Consider the following 17,133-nt stretch of genomic DNA (forward strand, 5'->3'; position numbering starts at 1 on the left):
TGCATTGGCCGGGAATCGAACCCGGGTCACCCGCGTGGCAGGCGAGTATTCTACCACTGAACCACCAATGCTTATATAATTGAACTTTATTTCTCTTCATACGCCTAATATATCAAACTTATCCAAAGGAATAAAGTCATATTACCAATTGTTTATTTTTTTTCCCATTGCGTGTCCCCCCCCCCCCTGAAATCAAATCCTGGCTACGGCGCTGCCCAGGTTCCCTTAGTTCGTGAACGAATGTTCGAAGTGAAATTCGGCCTTAATCATACCAGGATAAACACAACTAAATATGGACTTATATAAGGATTTCCTTTATCTAGACGATGCGAAGATAATTATACTCAAAGAAAAATTATTTATCCTACTTGTTAAAATACATTCCTTTGAAATATGGCTGACAAAACCATTACAATAAGCAAATATTCTTATTTTCGCCTTTAACGATAAACTACACGAAGAACGTATTTAGGACACTAAGTACCCTGAACGGTAAGATTGGCTCCTGCTGCCATGCTCTTATATATTTAATATAATAAGATATATATAATATGGGGTGGGGTGAATTTGGCCGACTCCTCATTTGACCGACTGCTCATTTGACCGGGCCCTAAATGGGTTAGAGTGTGCAATAACTGGTGGCTTTACCGGGGAGTCGGGGTCCGGCTCTTGTAACCCATAAGAACGGTGGCGCACTGGGAGATGTTAGCTCTGATCAAATGGTCCTATCTTCACCTCCGACTACAGTCCGGTTTGGGCTGGATACTGAGCTTCGGCTCAGGCTAATGGAGAGGGTCCGTGCAAACTGGCCGCCTCGGCGGATTGGGTAGCCTGCTGAGGGGCGGCGGGCCTCCGTATGAGGGCACGGCGGTCCTGTTTCCCGGCCTTCTGGAGTCACACCGGCATCTCCGGTGCCGGCTGTGCCGGGTTACTAGGACTGCTGTGTGCTCGTCGTTCCCCGTTAGGAGCTCTCTCCAAAGGGTTTGCCTCTTTACCCACGTAGGTAGGGTGTCGGCTGAAGTTGCTACAGCAAACACTCTTAATCCCACTGCTGTGTGCGAAGTGGGAAATGGTCCACCCATTGCTGCACCTTCTGCTGGGTTGAGTGGCTTGCGTCAAAGGTGCGACCATCAGTAGTAGGGTACTACTACCCCTGCTGGATTTGTCACCTGTCTGGGCTGGGGGAAGCTGGCGTAGGGCACTATGATGATAGACCTCCGGTGGTATGGTCTCTGTTACTAGGTACACCAGGCTATAAATTCTGACACACTGCTCATTTGACCGACTGCTCATTTGAACGACTGCTCATTTCACCGACTCTTATACTATAGCCTGTCCTTCTCTATGTCTTTAGTGTTAGGTTGACTTATAGAACGGGCAATGTATTCTAAGTATTAGCGCCTAATGGTGCCCCCCCCCCCCCCAACCCCGTTCTTTATAACCAAGCTGGGCCTTCTAAAACGCGACCTAGAGGACAGTACCTAGCCAAACGCACCTAGTATCGTCCAAATGCCAAATGAGCAGTCGGCCAAATGAGCAGTCGGCCAAATGAGCAGTGGGCCAAATGAGTAGTCGACCAAACGAGCGGTCGGCCAAATGAGCAGTTGACCAAATGAGTAGTCGGAAAAATGAGCAGTCGGTCAAATGGTCAGTCGGCGTAACGTGTATTTTGTGGTCGGCCAAATGAGAAGTCGGTCAAACGAAACTCTCCCGTAATATGTATGTATCAAAACCGAGGGGTCGGACATTTACCAAAATCCCGTACACTTTGTCTAAAATCGCAAAATCTTTTAACTCTCTTTATGGTAAATTAACATTGAAATCCCAAAATCACTTCAAAAAGTAATGATAAAATCGCCAAAATCTCTACGAAATCCCGAAATCCCGTACAAAATAATGGCCAGTTTCCGACCCCTCGATCAAAACTAGGACAGTTTTGGTATTGAATGACCCAAGTTCCAATCCCGGTTCTACTGGGTAATTTTTTTTCGAATAACACTTTTTTACAATCGTACTACATTTAAAATAAATTGTGTATAATTTATTTTCTATAAATGGGGTATTATATTTTTGAAAAGCATTAAACCAAAGTTTCAATAATTAAAACAATCAAAAACTCTACGTTTTGGAATTTTTTTTAGTTTTGATATGAAACTGCACATTGTATAGTAAATATAATACGTATTAAAATAATATTTACGTGTCGGATACGGGATTTGAATATGTCACATTCAATAAAAACAATATCATAGTAATTTATTTATTTGTTACTAGCTGTGCCTGTAAAGGCGTCACCAGGTTATTCGCAGGCTTCCGATCAGGTACAAATAACCTAAATGATTAAATTTTATTATTTAATCTACAACCATCGAGAATTATAAAGACTGTAAAACTATATATATATTTTTTAAAACGTCAGAGTTGTAGCTTTACTAATTGGTACCATTACTGAGGAATAATTTTCCTAATCGGTAGAATAACATTGGTGATCTGACCAGGGTGAGAAATAAGGATTTTTTTAAACGGGACCTGTGGACAGTAGAGCCTAGGTAGTTTAATTCAAAAACTGGTCACTGGCCACTTACCATTTTTAACCTTAAAAATCAGGCATTCATAATTTATGGTCCAATTATCTCTTGGAAGAGGGAAGTATTCTGGAGTGGAAAATCCCATAGCGGTAATAAGAACGTCCTTTCCTGCCTATTGCTGTTAGAATTACCCAGACTACCCCGGTTTTTGGTCGGACGTCAGCTTTATCTGCCATCATTCTGGCTTGATGACGTCCGACCAAAAATTGCATGATGGGAATTTTACAAAGCCGCAGGTGGCGCCCGACTTTTCCACTCCAGAATACTTCTCTCCTCCAAGATTATCTATTCTTGAATTGTGCTATAGACCCGACCCGAACAAGCCTACTCAGAGAGACACTGTTTATATTTCTTTTGGCTAACTGCTAAAATCGCTTCTAGAAGCAAAGACCAAACAACTTTAGGGATTAATGTAGTATTTTTTTTAATGAACTAAAATCTTGAAGGGAAAAAAACTTTGAATTAATTAAGTGGTCACCAGGGCCACTTACACCCCAAGCATTTAATTTTTAAACTGGCGATTGGCCTGTGATAGTGCCTTATTTCTCACACTGGATCTGACCCTGTCCCGGTCCAAGGTTAGTAAATTTTAGGCCCCGGTCGTCTTCAAAACCACGGCCAACTTTGATCTCTCGCGCATCTCTAGCGCGAACAGCGCGTGATCAAAGTTGGCCGTGTCAAAACAGACATAAATGTGTTTTGGATTCTTTTAAATAACTTGTCGAATTTTGCAACGTTTGAATAGTGTATCCATACGCTTTATAAACAAATCCTTATATAAAACGGTTCTGTGCAATTATTCTTCCATGGTTGAATGTAGCTTTGACTGTGCTAAATTTGCACCCCCTCTTAAATCCACTATGAATATTTATATAATTTGATCTCCCCCATTTATTTATCAATTAAATTAAATATTTTTGTATTTTTTTTACAAAATTTTTAATGGGTATCAAACGTTATACTGATTAATTATATAAAATCGAAAATGTTTATAAAATTTACTCATAGATAGCAGCACCGCATTGCGACAAAAATTATTTGAACTTTGGGAGGTTATTTCAAATAGGAGTCTTTACGAACAAACTAATTATCGAGTTTGATGAAACGTTCATTTTTCTTTCCACAGACATTTATCTACGAGTGTTCTTAAAATTAAACAATACAGTAGTTACGTAATTTTCTAATCTTAATAATAAGGCGTTACTGTAAAAAAGGAAATGTCATGATACATTCACTAATTTTGATTAATCATAAAACGGAACGCGCAACACAAAAAAGACATTGTACAGGAGCGCAAAAACACATGTGGTAAGTACAACCTCATTCATTGGCTATGCAGCAGTACAGTGGTAGTAGAATCAACAACAAACATAAGCACATAGAGTACAAGATTTTACGGATTGAAATATCATAGATAATGACATTACACGTATTGAATGTAATGTTTCACAAATTAAAATGCTTCTCTAGGCCCCTACTTAGAAGCAGGTTTTATCATCGATTTTAACCAGTTAAGAATGCCTCTGGGAATAAGAAAATAAATATTAGCCCATCTCAAAGATTTATAAAGTGTTTAACGCTTAATTTGAGATAAGAGTAAACTTATCTTGGGGTTACGCTTTGATAAAGATTAGTGCATTCTTTAAAAACATCTATATACGTACTAAACCAATTGTATAAAACTATTACACAACACTCGTACTGCTATTGGCTGTACATGTAACAAAACTGTATTTCCCTTCACGTACTAAGCTAAATGACCTTCTTGAACTACACATTTGCCACTTCGAGAAACTATAAAAAGACTGAGAATGCATAAAATTCCTTTATTAAGTTGGGAGAAAAAAACCTTCAAGCCTCTACCAAAAAAAGAACGTGAAATGGAATAAAAATTCCCATTTATCAGATGAAAATGCATATTTTTTTTTTAACTGAAGCTGACAAAAATTGGTGTCAAAGAGCTTTGGGCGTTTTGTGTCGAAATTACCAGTTATGATTTTGAAGTTATGTAATATTTATATCAGGATGCTTAAAAGATACTTTATAAAAAATTAGACCAAACAATAACTCTCAATTTAATTTATTTTACAATAATATACTACAATACAATTGTCTACCAGTAATGGATTTTGTTTATTTTTGTTTCCCTATGTTATCAGACATACCAAAAAAATTAAAATAATGTAGAGTCACACGAAACACTGATCATTCACGCAAAAATGTATAAATCAAAAATGTTAATTTTTTTCTTTAAATGTACATTTTTTTTCACAATGGAACAACATAGACATCACAACACTTTTTTTTTCAATTATTAGGTGACTTTTTAAAGATTTTTTTCTCAACATTTCACTCGTGATATATCCACCTTTTTATTAGTTTTTATCCTAAAAACTTCAAGAACAAAGTTTTTTTTTTTAACTTTGGAATGTAGCGCAAGTTTTAATTACAGGCCAATTAGGAAGTGAAATTTTTAAAGTTCTGTAGTTTGGTTATTGTTGGCGTAACTGCATCGTAACGCAGGTTGTTCAATAACCCATTTTGTAGCATTTAAAATTACATTTAAGTTCAAAAATTCTTTAACTAGGCCAATAAAATTTCAACATTTACGCCAAAAATAAAATATAGCACCAACAGTGGTACTTTTGGGAAACTTTCCAAAATAACCTCTCCTAGAACTTGTTACTACAGTAGGAAAAACCGCTTTCAAAGCAAACACTTTCCCACATTTTGGTATAGACCAGTTACTGGTAAAAGGCTAACTCAGTAAGTTTCTAAAGACAGTTGGCCATTTATTTACCTGTTCAAAAATAACTGTAGCCTTGAGCTAACTGATCTATACAACAATACCACCGAAGTTGCTATAACTTAGTCTCAACTGTAATGACGGTTTTCTTTCCATATTTGGTAGTTATAGGAAGGTCAAAAATCTACCTAATGCATCAGTCATCAACAGTCAACACCACAAATGTTTTTAGCGAAAAATATTACTATAAAAAGAATCTTCAGTAATTTGAATGGTTATAATGTGCCTAAAAGTAGATTCTACAAAAAAATTCAACTATATCACTGTGCCAATACCCAATGTCATCTATTTCTATTTCAATTCATAATTAGGCCCGCAGAATATTTTAAATTTTTTTATTTACTCTCTTTTTAAGTAAATGATTTTGCCACGGTTCGAGGCCAATATTACACCATTTAGTTAACATGAATTACGTCAGAATAAACAGTTTTTTTTTTTACAAAAGAGGGGCGAAAAATACACAATACATTTAAATTAAATTACGTCTCTTTAAGCTTAATTACAAGCTACGCTATTGATCATAGGCATGTCATTATGATTTTTTTATTATAGATAGGCCCCAAACGCAGGACTAGAATGACTTTTATCTATTATGATAGTGTGATAACGAACAGGGGAGGCGTGTATTTGAAATAGGACAAAAAGGGGGGAGTGTTATTCATTGCTCAATTTTTTTTAAATTTGTTATAACAAGCTACATTTAGGCCTTTGCCATAAGGCAAAAAGCCACAAATAAGTTTGAATATATTAAAAAAAATAAACATCATATAGGGAATTTTTTTTAGAATCACAAGAGGACCAAGGTGCAAAAATATAAGAAAATAGGCTAAAAGTATTTAGATTAGATGGCTTTTATATTAAATGGTTCTAGTTTAATCCCAGTCGGTGTTAAAAAAGGTTTGTTTTTTTAAAAGGTTATTACCATTTTTATCTCAATTAAATTTCCCCTAAAAAATGTGCTCAAATTCATTATACATCCCGGGTTTTGCAAAATAATGGCTAAACTACAGTTTTTATAGTTCTTTCTGATATAATTTGTCTTAAATAAAGTTAATGGAATTTCTTTTCGTAACCCCGCTAATTGCGAGCTTTTAGCGTATATTAAGACCATTCAACCTCTGGTAGTGAGTATAAGCGCCACAATCAAGCCGTATAGACCTAAGACTTCAGCGAAAATGAGAATTAGGATCATACCGACGAACAGCCTTGGTTGTTGCGCGGTTCCACGTACACCCGCATCACCAACGATACCAATAGCGAAACCAGCTGCCAACCCACTCAGACCTACACTAAGGCCAGCACCCAAATGCAAGAACCCTCTGAAAAAAATTTAAAAAATGAAGCTGGCTTATAGGCAAAATATAAGGTGAATCATACAAAATCATACGCACTGGTACAATTGATATCCGTCTGTTGGTGATTTAATGCTGTTTGCAATTAGGACAGCCACTACAAGACCATAAATAGCAATGATACCAGCCATAACGACTGGGATGATAGATTTCATGATGAGTTCAGGTCGCATAACAGACATGGCAGCGATACCAGTACCAGATTTGGCCGTTCCATAGGCAGCACCCAGCGCTGTAATGAACTCTTACATATCATACCTTTCTAATTTGTACCATAAGGTGGGTTATTTATTATGCCTCCGATTAGCAAATGTGAGAGAAAAAGTTAGAGTTGGAGGGCGATCTTATACTACTATATTTTTGAGTTAAAGATATAATAATAGGAGCCTTTTCTGATAGACATTTAATTTTTTTTTATTCCACTCCAAATACAGTATATAGCTAGTAGTAATAGTTGAAGCTTTAATTTCCCCATAAATTTAAACTTTATTTTCAATATCAATTTATGGATGATCCTATGAATAAGCAAACGGTCCTAGCATGAGTAATTCATCCATCGTAACCAATATTTCCCCAAGATCCATCATTAGGCCTATTTTTTCACCTATTAGGCTTAGAAGCTAGATACATACCGCTGAAAACCATAGCTGCTGCTGATCCCATGACACCGAAAAATGGACCATAGATGGGATTTGTTTCTCCAATATTTGACGACATTTTTGTTTATTTAAATTTGAATTAATTAAATGAATTAAGGTAGCTACTATTATCCTTTGAAGCCGGCTGCGTTTCGAGACGGCGGATCAACCCACTAAAATGGCCGAGTTTAAAGACAGTCGACGAAAAATGAAACAAGAATCACGTGAGAAAATCGCTTACGTCACTTGAAAAGTGGATTTGTATTAACATTTCCTATTGGTGGTTATATTTATCACGGGCCAATCGTAAATTAGTTTACAAATAGTGTTATCAGTATTTAGATGACGCCACTGTGCTAATTGTAATAATTTCGATATTTACCGGTTGTGATCCCACACGTGATTACCAAGTCTTAAGTTAACATATCGTTTTTTAACCTTTCGCTTAAAATTCATTAAATCATGAAATTCGCATACAAGGCAAGTTTGAGTATAGTTTCATTGAATTATTTTGACGATTTCACTTGAAACACTCCTCTTACAGTTTTCCAATCTCTTGGGTACTGTTTATCATAAGGGCAATTTGCTTTTCACACATGATGGAAATACAGTTGTCAGTCCCGTTGCAAACAGAATCACCTTATTTGATTTAAAAAAGTAACATTAAAATTCCATCAAATTACGTATTCAATATTATCTATTTCAATTTTACTTAGCAACAAATCTGAAACACTTGCTATTGAAAGTCGCTATAATTTTACAACCATCGCCCTGTCACCAAATGGATACCTCATCATTGCGGCTAATGAAGTTGGAGAACTATATCTATGCAGTCTTATCAGCAGAACTGTCTTGCACAGGAAGCATTACAAGAAACCAATTAAGGATATAAAATTCAGTCCTGATGGAAAATTTTTTGCATTAACAAAAGACAACAAGGTCTTTGTTTATCGAGCTCCTGGTAGAGTAACTAAAGAGTATAACCCATTTTCAATGGAAAAAGTTCTTCACGCATCTTACGATGAAGTTTCGTGTTTGGACTGGACATCAGATTCGAGAATTCTTATGGTTGGAGGCCATGATATGTGTACAAGGTTATATGCTCTTGAAAAAATGAAAAGCCTGGGAATTTATACCTTATCCAGCCATAGTGATCGAATTATTGGCTGTTTCTTTGAAGAAAACTCTTTAGATGTAATAATAAGCAACAATATATCAAATATTTTTTGACAGTATATAAGTATACTTTATCTTCAAAATAGCTCTATACTGTAGCACGTAATGGCCATTTATGTGTTTGGGAGGCGAACTTAGAATTGAAAGAGCTTGTCAGTGATGGGATGACAGATTTTACACCTTCAAAAGACAATAATGATAAAGATGCAACCTCTACAGAAGCTGTTATGGAAATTGGTAAAGATGTTTTTGGCCTAAAATTGACCTTGAGCATCAAAAATTTAATTTTTTTCATTATGTTTTTAGATAATTTTACTGATGACAATGAGGGACTTAAACTTACATTTAAACGTTTAGCTAGGTATTGTCATTAATAACACTCGGAAATTGTGATACCAAAACAATGTATTTTAATATTTCAGGCATTTTATAAAAGATAACATCAAGGCTTCTGGTCCAGTAGTTTTGACAGCTGCAGCTTTTAACCGTAAAAATCACTTATTGGTCACTGGCTTCTCCAATGGAGCATTTTTATTACATGAAATGCCTGACTGCAATTTGATCCATTCTTTAAAGTAATCATCTTATGGCCATTTTTTTTTATCAAAATTAGATTTTTTTATTTAAATGATATTTTTAACTACTTTAAAACGCATTTGGTATTTAGAATTGAAAATGAAGGAATTTCAGCTTTAGCATTCAATTATACGGGAGATTGGATTGCTTTAGGGGCATCTAGAGAGGGTCAACTTGTTGTTTGGGAATGGCAGAGTGAATCATTCATAATGAAACAACAAGGACATTTTAATAATCTTAATTGTTTGGCATATTCCCCCGATGGCCAGTATGTAGCAACTGGGGGAGTCGATGGAAAGGTAATAAAAGTTGATCTTCTTATTTTAAAATGTAGTTTTTTAACAATATATTATAATTACCATTAGCTTAAAGTTTGGAATACCAGCTCCGGGTTTTGTTTCGTAACCTTTAATGATCATAGTAGTGGAATAAGCAGCGTTGTTTTTACTCAAAGTGGTAAAGCCGTCTTGTCGGCTTCTATAGATGGAACTATTCGAGCATTTGACTTACAACGGTAAAAGATAATTTGGTTGAACCAGAAAGTCTGGTGAAAATAATTGTATAACAAAGTTTATTGTTTAGGTACCGTAATTTTCGTACTTTTACATCACCAAGGCCTACCCAATTCTCTTGTTTAGCTGTTGATAATAGTGGTGAAATAGTTTGCGCAGGATCACAAGACTCGTTTGAAATTTATGTTTGGTCCATTAAAACAGGAAGGCTTTTAGAAGTATTAAAGTTTGCCTTTCTATTTATCGAACCATCATTCACTATCTCTATTTGGTTTAGATTCTTTCTGGCCATGAAGCTCCTGTTGCTGGTGTTTCCTTTTGCCTAAATAAATCTATACTGGCCAGTGTTTCCTGGGATAAAACTTTAAGAATTTGGGATGTTTTTGAAAGCAAAGGCAGCAGGGAGACTATAACACTAACTTCAGAAGGATTGGCAGTTGAATTTCGCCCAGATGGTTTTGAAGTTGCTGTAGCAACTCTGGATGGGCAAATTCTGTTTTTTGACCCTGATAATGCCGTTCAAATAGGCAGCATTGAAGGCAGGAATGATCTTGGAAGTGGACGTTCAAATACCGACTTAGTTACTGCTAAAAAACTACTTGGAGCTCAGTTCAGTGTTTTTAATTTTTACATTAGTGGTCATTTGTAAAATAACTTTCCTTTTTTAGGGCTTTTACCACTTTATGTTACACAGCGGATGGCGAATGTATCTTAGCTGCTGGAAAATCAAAGAATGTTTGTATTTATCACGTCAGGCAGATGATTCTTTTGAAGAAGTTTGAAATTACTTGTAATCATTCTTTAGACGCCGTAGATGTAATTTTATTTTGCCATTTTTAATGCCCTCTAACAATATTGCTGTAAGTATAATATGATGTTCCTTTCAGGATTTTATAAACCGGCGTAAAATGACAGAATTTGGAAATATCGCTCTTATTGAGAGCCGTGATCTTGAGTATGAAACTAGTGTCGATATCAGCTTGCCTGGAGTTAAAAAAGGAGACAAATCATCCAGAGCTTTTAAGCCAGAAGTTCGAGTGACGTGTGTTCGTTTTTCTCCGACAGGAAGAGCTTTTTCAGCTTCAACTACGGAAGGCCTCCTCATATATTCACTAGACAATAATTTAATCTTTGATCCATTTGACTTGGATATTGAAGTAACACCAGTGAAGATTAAGGAAACGTTAAAAGAAGAGAAATATTCAGATTCTTTATTAATGGCTATGAGGCTGAACGAAGATGCTTTGATCACAGAAGTTTTGGAAACAATACCTTATGAAAATAGTAATTATTTTTTTTTAAAGCACTATTGCTACAAAATAATAATTCTTATAATAATTGAATTAGTACAGGGTTTGAAAATTAAGGTTTATTCATAAGGAAATGTTTTAGATACATTTCATTTTTTAACCATCCAGCCAAAACATATCAAGTTATGATTTTTTACTTACCCACTCTTATCAATCATAGCATAAGTGACATAATTACCAAAAGTGTGTCAATCGAAACCTATTTCGTAATGAATGTTAGGAGCGAAATACAAGTTGGGAGGGGAGAAGGGAAAGTATGCCTTGGGGAGGGAAGGAAGTTAAAAACAACAAATAACGCCTCGTAGTGAGAAACGGGGGAACTAAGTTTCACTGGTCAAAGTTAGCGTATTTTTTGATTTTTCATCGTTCTGTGGAGATGCTATCGCCATCTACCTACAATATAATACCATAGACTAAAAAAAGATCGAGAAAGGCGACAATAAATAGTCTTTAATGTGGTCGATCTCGAGTCGAGCATTCATTAAACCTTTAGCATACGAAAGTGCAGGGATTGTCACATTTTTGGCAATTATGTCACTTTTGATCATAGCATATGCAATGCCGGGCCCCAGGAAAGTTTTAGGATTGAGCGAGATCCGATTATGCTTGCCCCTAATATAAAAGTATTTTTTTCTTTACCACTGAGGCGCCCCCTGAGACTTAGCACCTGGAGAGGACGCTCTGATCGCCCTATGGTAGGGCCGGCTCTGAGCATATGTAACATAATTGCTCATAAGTGTGCCGCTCTCTAACATTTCAGTAGAAAAAATTGTAAATGAGACTATGGGTGCGTTCAGTAACTCTAAAAAAGCTCAGCACTGAGCTCAATGGTCAGCGTTTTTTTTTACTGGTCCATTGAGCAACGAAGTTATCTAACTGTCGAGCAGGTTTTTCCGTTGCTCTACGGTCACGTGACGTCGCAGCACCGAGTTAAGGCGTATGCACACATAGCCTTCGCGCGCGAAATTTTGCTGGCAAATCGCGTCGCGTCGCATGACAATAGAATGGAAGTCATGGCGCATGGGCGCGTGCGCGAAAATTCGCAGGCAAAATCGCTTGCGAACCGTATGTGTGTTTGGGCCTTTAAGGCAAGTCACGCGACGCGATTTGCCAGCGAAATTTCGCGCGAAGGCTATGTGTGCATCCACCTTAAAATAGAATGGAAGTCATGGTGCAAGGGCGCCTGCGCGAAATCGCGTGTGTTTGGTCCTTAAGACTAGTTGCAGACGCTGTAACTGACGATATTTTAATCAATTTACAACAATCGAAAAAGGCGTTCAACAAGATCTTACGTCACGTTAATTAATTAATTAATTAATTTTTCAGATACGTCGTTGAGAGTTACTGAACGCAGCCCTTGTTTCACCTGAAACAAAATCTTGTGATCGCGAGGCTCGAGCTAAACTAGGGATTGTCAAAGCATAGACCAAGTAAGGATATTCTACCCTTACTTGGTCTATGGTCAAAGCCAGAACGTGCGTTTTTATTAACCCGCTTCACTAACTTCCGTTGCCCTCGGCCCTCTGCGAGGGGTGGGTCACTCCGCGAACTCGGTGTACACTGTCGTACCTCTGACTGTTCTAATAAGAGTTCGTGAACTCTTTAAAATCCGTACCTTTAACAGTACTAAGTACGCGAACTCGGTGTACAGGTCATCCGAGAGTGACTTACCCCTCGGCCTTCTGTTAAGTTGACGTATTTTTCGTCAAGGAGTTGGAATTGATGTAATTTACGTCTCATCCCGTGAGCAAGGCAGGGACGTCATTATTTTCAGGAGGGGGCAGAACAATTTTTGTAAAGGGGAGAAAACGCGTTAATTGTTTTTGGATTTTTAATCGAATTAGCTATTGCATAATTACTCGTTATTTTCAGGATAATAGACAGAATAAAACATTTTCCCAAGATATTCCTGGTATTAGAAAAATTTGGGATATTGTTTGGCCCATAAAAATTCAAGGGGGGGGGGGGGGTTTATGCCCCACCAAAATGACGTCCTTGATGAAACAAGGTTTCATTAAAAAGAAGGCTTTTATGGCATACTTATGAGTGATTATTTTACATATGATCATAGCTATTCAAAGGATTCTGTTAATAAAATTTGTCCATGAGAAACCCTAACAAATACTAACAACTTTAGTGGTCTTGTATGCTAAATACAGATCACTCCTAAATCAATCTGGGAGACTTAATTTTTTTTTAATGTCACTTATCTCAACTTGCTCGATTTGTGCTCCTAATTAGTGTAACGTAAACTAAATTAGATGTGAAAACGAATACCGATCTGAAGGGTTAAATAGAATTTGCCATTAATTGCCTGGACGCTTTCCAAAAATAGGGTTTGACAAGTAATCCATGGAAATAGAAAAGTAGCAGCTATTGGGTCTGGCCCAGGGAGGGAGGGCGTAACTTGGAAACTTTCCAACTTCCGAGAACCTTCGCTAGCACCCCCTCCTTGAGGTTTGAACTCCAAAAGTTGGCGAGAAGTTATTTTCGCCCCCCCCCCTTCAATAAAACACCCTTGGCTACGTTCCTGCACAAAATATTGCAGTTTTCGACACCGTCCTTGCCAAAATCATAAAAGTTTCACGCCCAGCAGCATGACGTAGTTAATACGTCACCTCTGCTTTTTCTAATGGGAATAAAAAAGAATACCTTGCTGCGTTGAGTAACTCTCAACGAAGTATCTAAAAAATGATTTTCATTGTGACCGTTGCTAACGTGACGTAGGATTTTTACAATGCTTTTTACGCTTGTTGTAAATTTTTTTAAATATCTTTAGTTGTGGCGTCTGCAGGTAGACTTCCTCCGTGCTGCGACGTCACATGACCGTTGAGCAACGGAAAAACCCATAGAAATCCCATAGGTAACTAGAATGCTGCCGTGTAACTGGCAAATGGCCCAAACGCCGTGGCAGACGAAGCCAGATCTCAGCCAATCAGAGCTCAAAGAGTGGTTCTGCCAAGAATTTAATGTCACCAGAGAGAATGACGTCACCTATCTCCCGCTATAGTAGCGGATCCAAGGAGGATTATTATCCTCCTTGGCGGAACCACTCTACGGCCTCTCATTGGCTGAAGGTTCAAGGCGAACTGGCGTCAAGCTCTAGTTACCTATGAGATTTCTATGGAAAAACCTCAACGGAGGGGAAATTGTTAATTAACCGTTGATCTCCGTTTGCAATCCTGACGCCACGTCTGTTGAACGCTTTTTTACGATTGTTGTAAATTTTATAAAATATCGTCTGTCGTGTCGTCTGCAACTAGCCTTCCCGTTCCAGCCGCTTATTTCGTTGACTCTCCGTTTGCAAACGTGACGTCAATCCCGGAAGTGAAAAAAGTCGTACAGTAGCGAATGCGCATTCAACGGTCCAACCATTTGCTGTAACTGAACAGTCGATGACTTCGTTGTTAAACGTGACGTCAAAACCGGAAGCCAAAAAACCCGTTCAGTAAGAAACCGCTGACCGATGAGCTTTTTTAGAGTTACTGGACGCAGGTTGGCGGCCTTTGCCAAAAATACGGTGTGACGTCATGGCTTAAAGTTCCTACTGATATCTTCACGAATCCCATTTAAAGCGAATATAGCCTCCAACGCGTTCTTTACGAAAGACTAACCACTAACAATTTGTAAGTAGCGCCGCAAATGTCAAACCCATAGGAAGGAGCTGCCAATATTGGAACCTTGAGTGAGCGACAGAAATGCTAGAACTTATATTCCGTTTAGAGTAAAATTGGTGCTATTGCGAATAGACATGCTACTCGAGGTTTTTACAGAAAATTGCACACATATTTCAACGAAATAAGTATTGCCGAGTATATTGGGAATAAGGTGAATTTGCAGTAAAACTCGAGGGGTCGGACATTTGTACAAAATCCCGTACACTTCTCAAGAAATCTCCGACGAAATCGCGAAATCCCTGACGAAATCGCAAAACCTCTGACGAAATCGCAAAATGTTATGAAATCGCGAAATCTGACCAAATCGCGAAATGCATGAAGCCTATTGAAAGGTTGCAAGCACTACTTATTACTTATTAATGTATGCATGTGTAAAAGTCACGTGATGACTTAGGCTTTAGGTGGTGCCTTGGGTATTAGCCTAGTTGATGATTGATGTTTGATGTTACATTCGAGACTTGTTCTATTTAAGTAAGCATTGTTCTTAGCTATTTTTTTCTCCAGTTCCAGTGTTAGCACAATTTATGCCTCAGCTATATGTGGAAAAGGTTTTAGATTTTATAGCAGTGCAAATTGAAAAAAGTCGCCACCTTGAATTTTATGTTACATGGATTCAGAATTTGTTGGTTTTTCATGGCACCCAACTGAAAAATCGATCTGCCTCTATTATGGGAACTTTACGTACGTTGCAAAAAAATTTGACGACGAATTATGAATCATTAGAAAAAATGTAAGTTACACTGTTTTTATTGAAATTTATGAGAATTTTTGTATAATTAAATTTAAATTTTAGTTGTGATCACAACAAATATTCAATTCAATATATTCTTTCCGTTGGTGAAACCAAACAAAGAAAAGCGAAACAAAATGAATCGGAAGAAATAGAGGATATGATTCACGGATAACCATTCATATCAGTTTGATCATTTTAAATATTGTAAATAAAATGGCGTTTATTTCTAAACTTTGGTCTCAAATCTTTCTTTTAGTCACGACGAACAAGCTTAAATTTTGTATGAAAAGAATCATGTGGCGCTAATTTTAACCAATAGGACACCGTTGCCAAACGTACTATAATTATAGTACATTTCGATAATATTACCTTTCTATTTTCTCCACACTATAATTTCAATCGCGTACTATCCTTCTTGGTACTATATAGTACGCTTTTTTGCGATAATTTTACTACATTTCCAATATTTGCGCGATAATTAATGAAATATTAGAAAGTTCGTTTCTGTTAACTTAAAGAATTAAGCAGTTTCCAATCTGTTATATTACTCCTAGTAGGCTATTTTTTTTTATTCAAAGAAGAAAGGGCTGATTGAGTCTGAGAAGAGCGCGAGCCCGGCGAAACACCATCTGATTAATCAGGGCGAGATATGTGTAACGGCCACGCCAACGGGGGGATACGTGGGGACAGGGGTGGGGACACCCGTGGCGGAAGTATTCCGACCACCCGTTGGGGAATTGGTAGTCGTCCTCACACGACCATCCACAAACTCTGCCTCCCGGACGCCTGGGATTACAGGAGTGAGCCACTACTCCCGGCCTCCTATTAGGCTATAAATGGAAATATTATACTCCTGTGAGTGTTTGGTTTCTATTTTCCACTCGCAAAGGCGGCCGACTAATCAAGCGTGTTATGCATAGAAATAGAATCGCCAGTAATCCATTCAGGAGTGCGCCATCTATTAAAACAAATTGAAACTTTATTTTTTTTAAATAGATGGCGTGCTCCCACAAAGAATACTGGCGATTCCACTCTCATGGCAGTGTGTCAGAATTTATAGCCCGTTGTACCAAGTAACAGAGACCATACCACCGGAGGTCTATCATCATAGTGCCCTACGCCAGCTTCCCCCAGCCCGGACAGGTGACAAATCCAGCAGGGGTAGTAGTACCCTACTACTGATGGTCGCACCTTTGACGCAAGCCACTTAACCCAGCAGAAGGTGCAGCAATGGGTGGACCATTTCCCACTTCGCACACAGCAGTGGTATTAAGAGTGTTTGCTGTAGCAACTTCAGCCGACACCCTACCTACGTAGGTAAAGAGTCATACCCTTTGGAGAGAGCTCCTAAAGGGGAACGACAAGCACACAGCAGTCCAAGTAACCCGGCACAGCTGGCACCGGAGATCCCGGTATGACTCCAAAAGGCCGGGAAACAGGACCGCCGTGTCCTCATACGAAGGCCTGCTGCCCCAAAGCAGGCTACCCCATAAGCCGAGGCGGCCAGTTTGCACGGACCCTCTCCGTTAGCCTGAGCCGAAACTCAGTTTCCAGCCCCTACCTGACCGCAGTCGGAGGTGGAGATAGGACCATTTGACCAGAGCTAACATCTCCCAGTGCGCCACCGCTCTTATGGGTTACAAGAGCCGGACCCCGACTCCCCGGTACAGCCACCAGTTATGGCACACGCCCACCCGTTAAGGGCCTCCACTCTACTCTTACATCTCACAACAATCTAATCGTGCTTCTAGTCTCATTTCTATTT

General features: G+C 38.2%; 2 protein-coding genes and 1 non-coding gene across 3 annotated transcripts; 1 reads left to right on the plus strand and 2 right to left on the minus strand.

The window, feature by feature from the left end:
* Positions 1 to 71, minus strand: TRNAG-GCC (transfer RNA glycine (anticodon GCC)). The gene has a single exon. It is a non-coding gene; the product is annotated as a tRNA-Gly (tRNA).
* A 4,581-nt stretch (positions 72 to 4,652) lies between these two features.
* On the minus strand, positions 4,653 to 7,589 carry Vha16-1 (Vacuolar H[+] ATPase 16kD subunit 1). The gene is made up of 3 exons (XM_090173251.1): positions 7,379 to 7,589; positions 6,786 to 6,978; positions 4,653 to 6,713 (listed from the first exon to the last, which is right to left on the minus strand). The coding sequence occupies exons 1-3, from the start codon at positions 7,461 to 7,463 to the stop codon at positions 6,506 to 6,508; spliced, it is 486 nt and encodes a 161-aa protein (XP_090029377.1). The 5' UTR covers positions 7,464 to 7,589; the 3' UTR covers positions 4,653 to 6,505.
* A 168-nt stretch (positions 7,590 to 7,757) lies between these two features.
* Positions 7,758 to 15,599, plus strand: LOC149948274 (periodic tryptophan protein 2 homolog). The gene is made up of 14 exons (XM_090173252.1): positions 7,758 to 7,864; positions 7,929 to 8,041; positions 8,101 to 8,578; positions 8,647 to 8,797; positions 8,867 to 8,921; positions 8,983 to 9,135; positions 9,228 to 9,435; positions 9,502 to 9,650; positions 9,719 to 9,866; positions 9,926 to 10,257; positions 10,317 to 10,464; positions 10,536 to 10,932; positions 15,140 to 15,365; positions 15,429 to 15,599. The coding sequence occupies exons 1-14, from the start codon at positions 7,847 to 7,849 to the stop codon at positions 15,538 to 15,540; spliced, it is 2,688 nt and encodes an 895-aa protein (XP_090029378.1). The 5' UTR covers positions 7,758 to 7,846; the 3' UTR covers positions 15,541 to 15,599.
* Positions 15,600 to 17,133: the final 1,534 nt, after the last annotated feature.

Source organism: Leiobunum rupestre, chromosome 4 (genome assembly GCF_980474605.1).
Source record: "Leiobunum rupestre chromosome 4, qqLeiRupe1.1.hap1, whole genome shotgun sequence".
Classification (NCBI taxonomy): domain Eukaryota; kingdom Metazoa; phylum Arthropoda; class Arachnida; order Opiliones; family Sclerosomatidae; genus Leiobunum; species Leiobunum rupestre.

Bases quoted from the DNA above. Each gene is read 5' to 3' on its own strand.
- LOC149948274 (XM_090173252.1), top strand. The intron at 8,579-8,646 runs GTAATAATAAGC...TCTTCAAAATAG, and splicing joins TTGAAGAAAACTCTTTAGAT to CTCTATACTGTAGCACGTAA. The intron at 15,366-15,428 runs GTAAGTTACACT...TTTAAATTTTAG, and splicing joins TATGAATCATTAGAAAAAAT to TTGTGATCACAACAAATATT.
- Vha16-1 (XM_090173251.1), bottom strand. From the start codon at position 7,463: ATGTCGTCAAATATTGGAGAAACAAATCCCATCTATGGTCCATTTTTC. The intron at 6,979-7,378 runs GTATGTATCTAG...AGTTCATTACAG, and splicing joins AGCAGCTATGGTTTTCAGCG to CGCTGGGTGCTGCCTATGGA. The intron at 6,714-6,785 runs GTGCGTATGATT...AATTTTTTTCAG, and splicing joins GACGGATATCAATTGTACCA to AGGGTTCTTGCATTTGGGTG.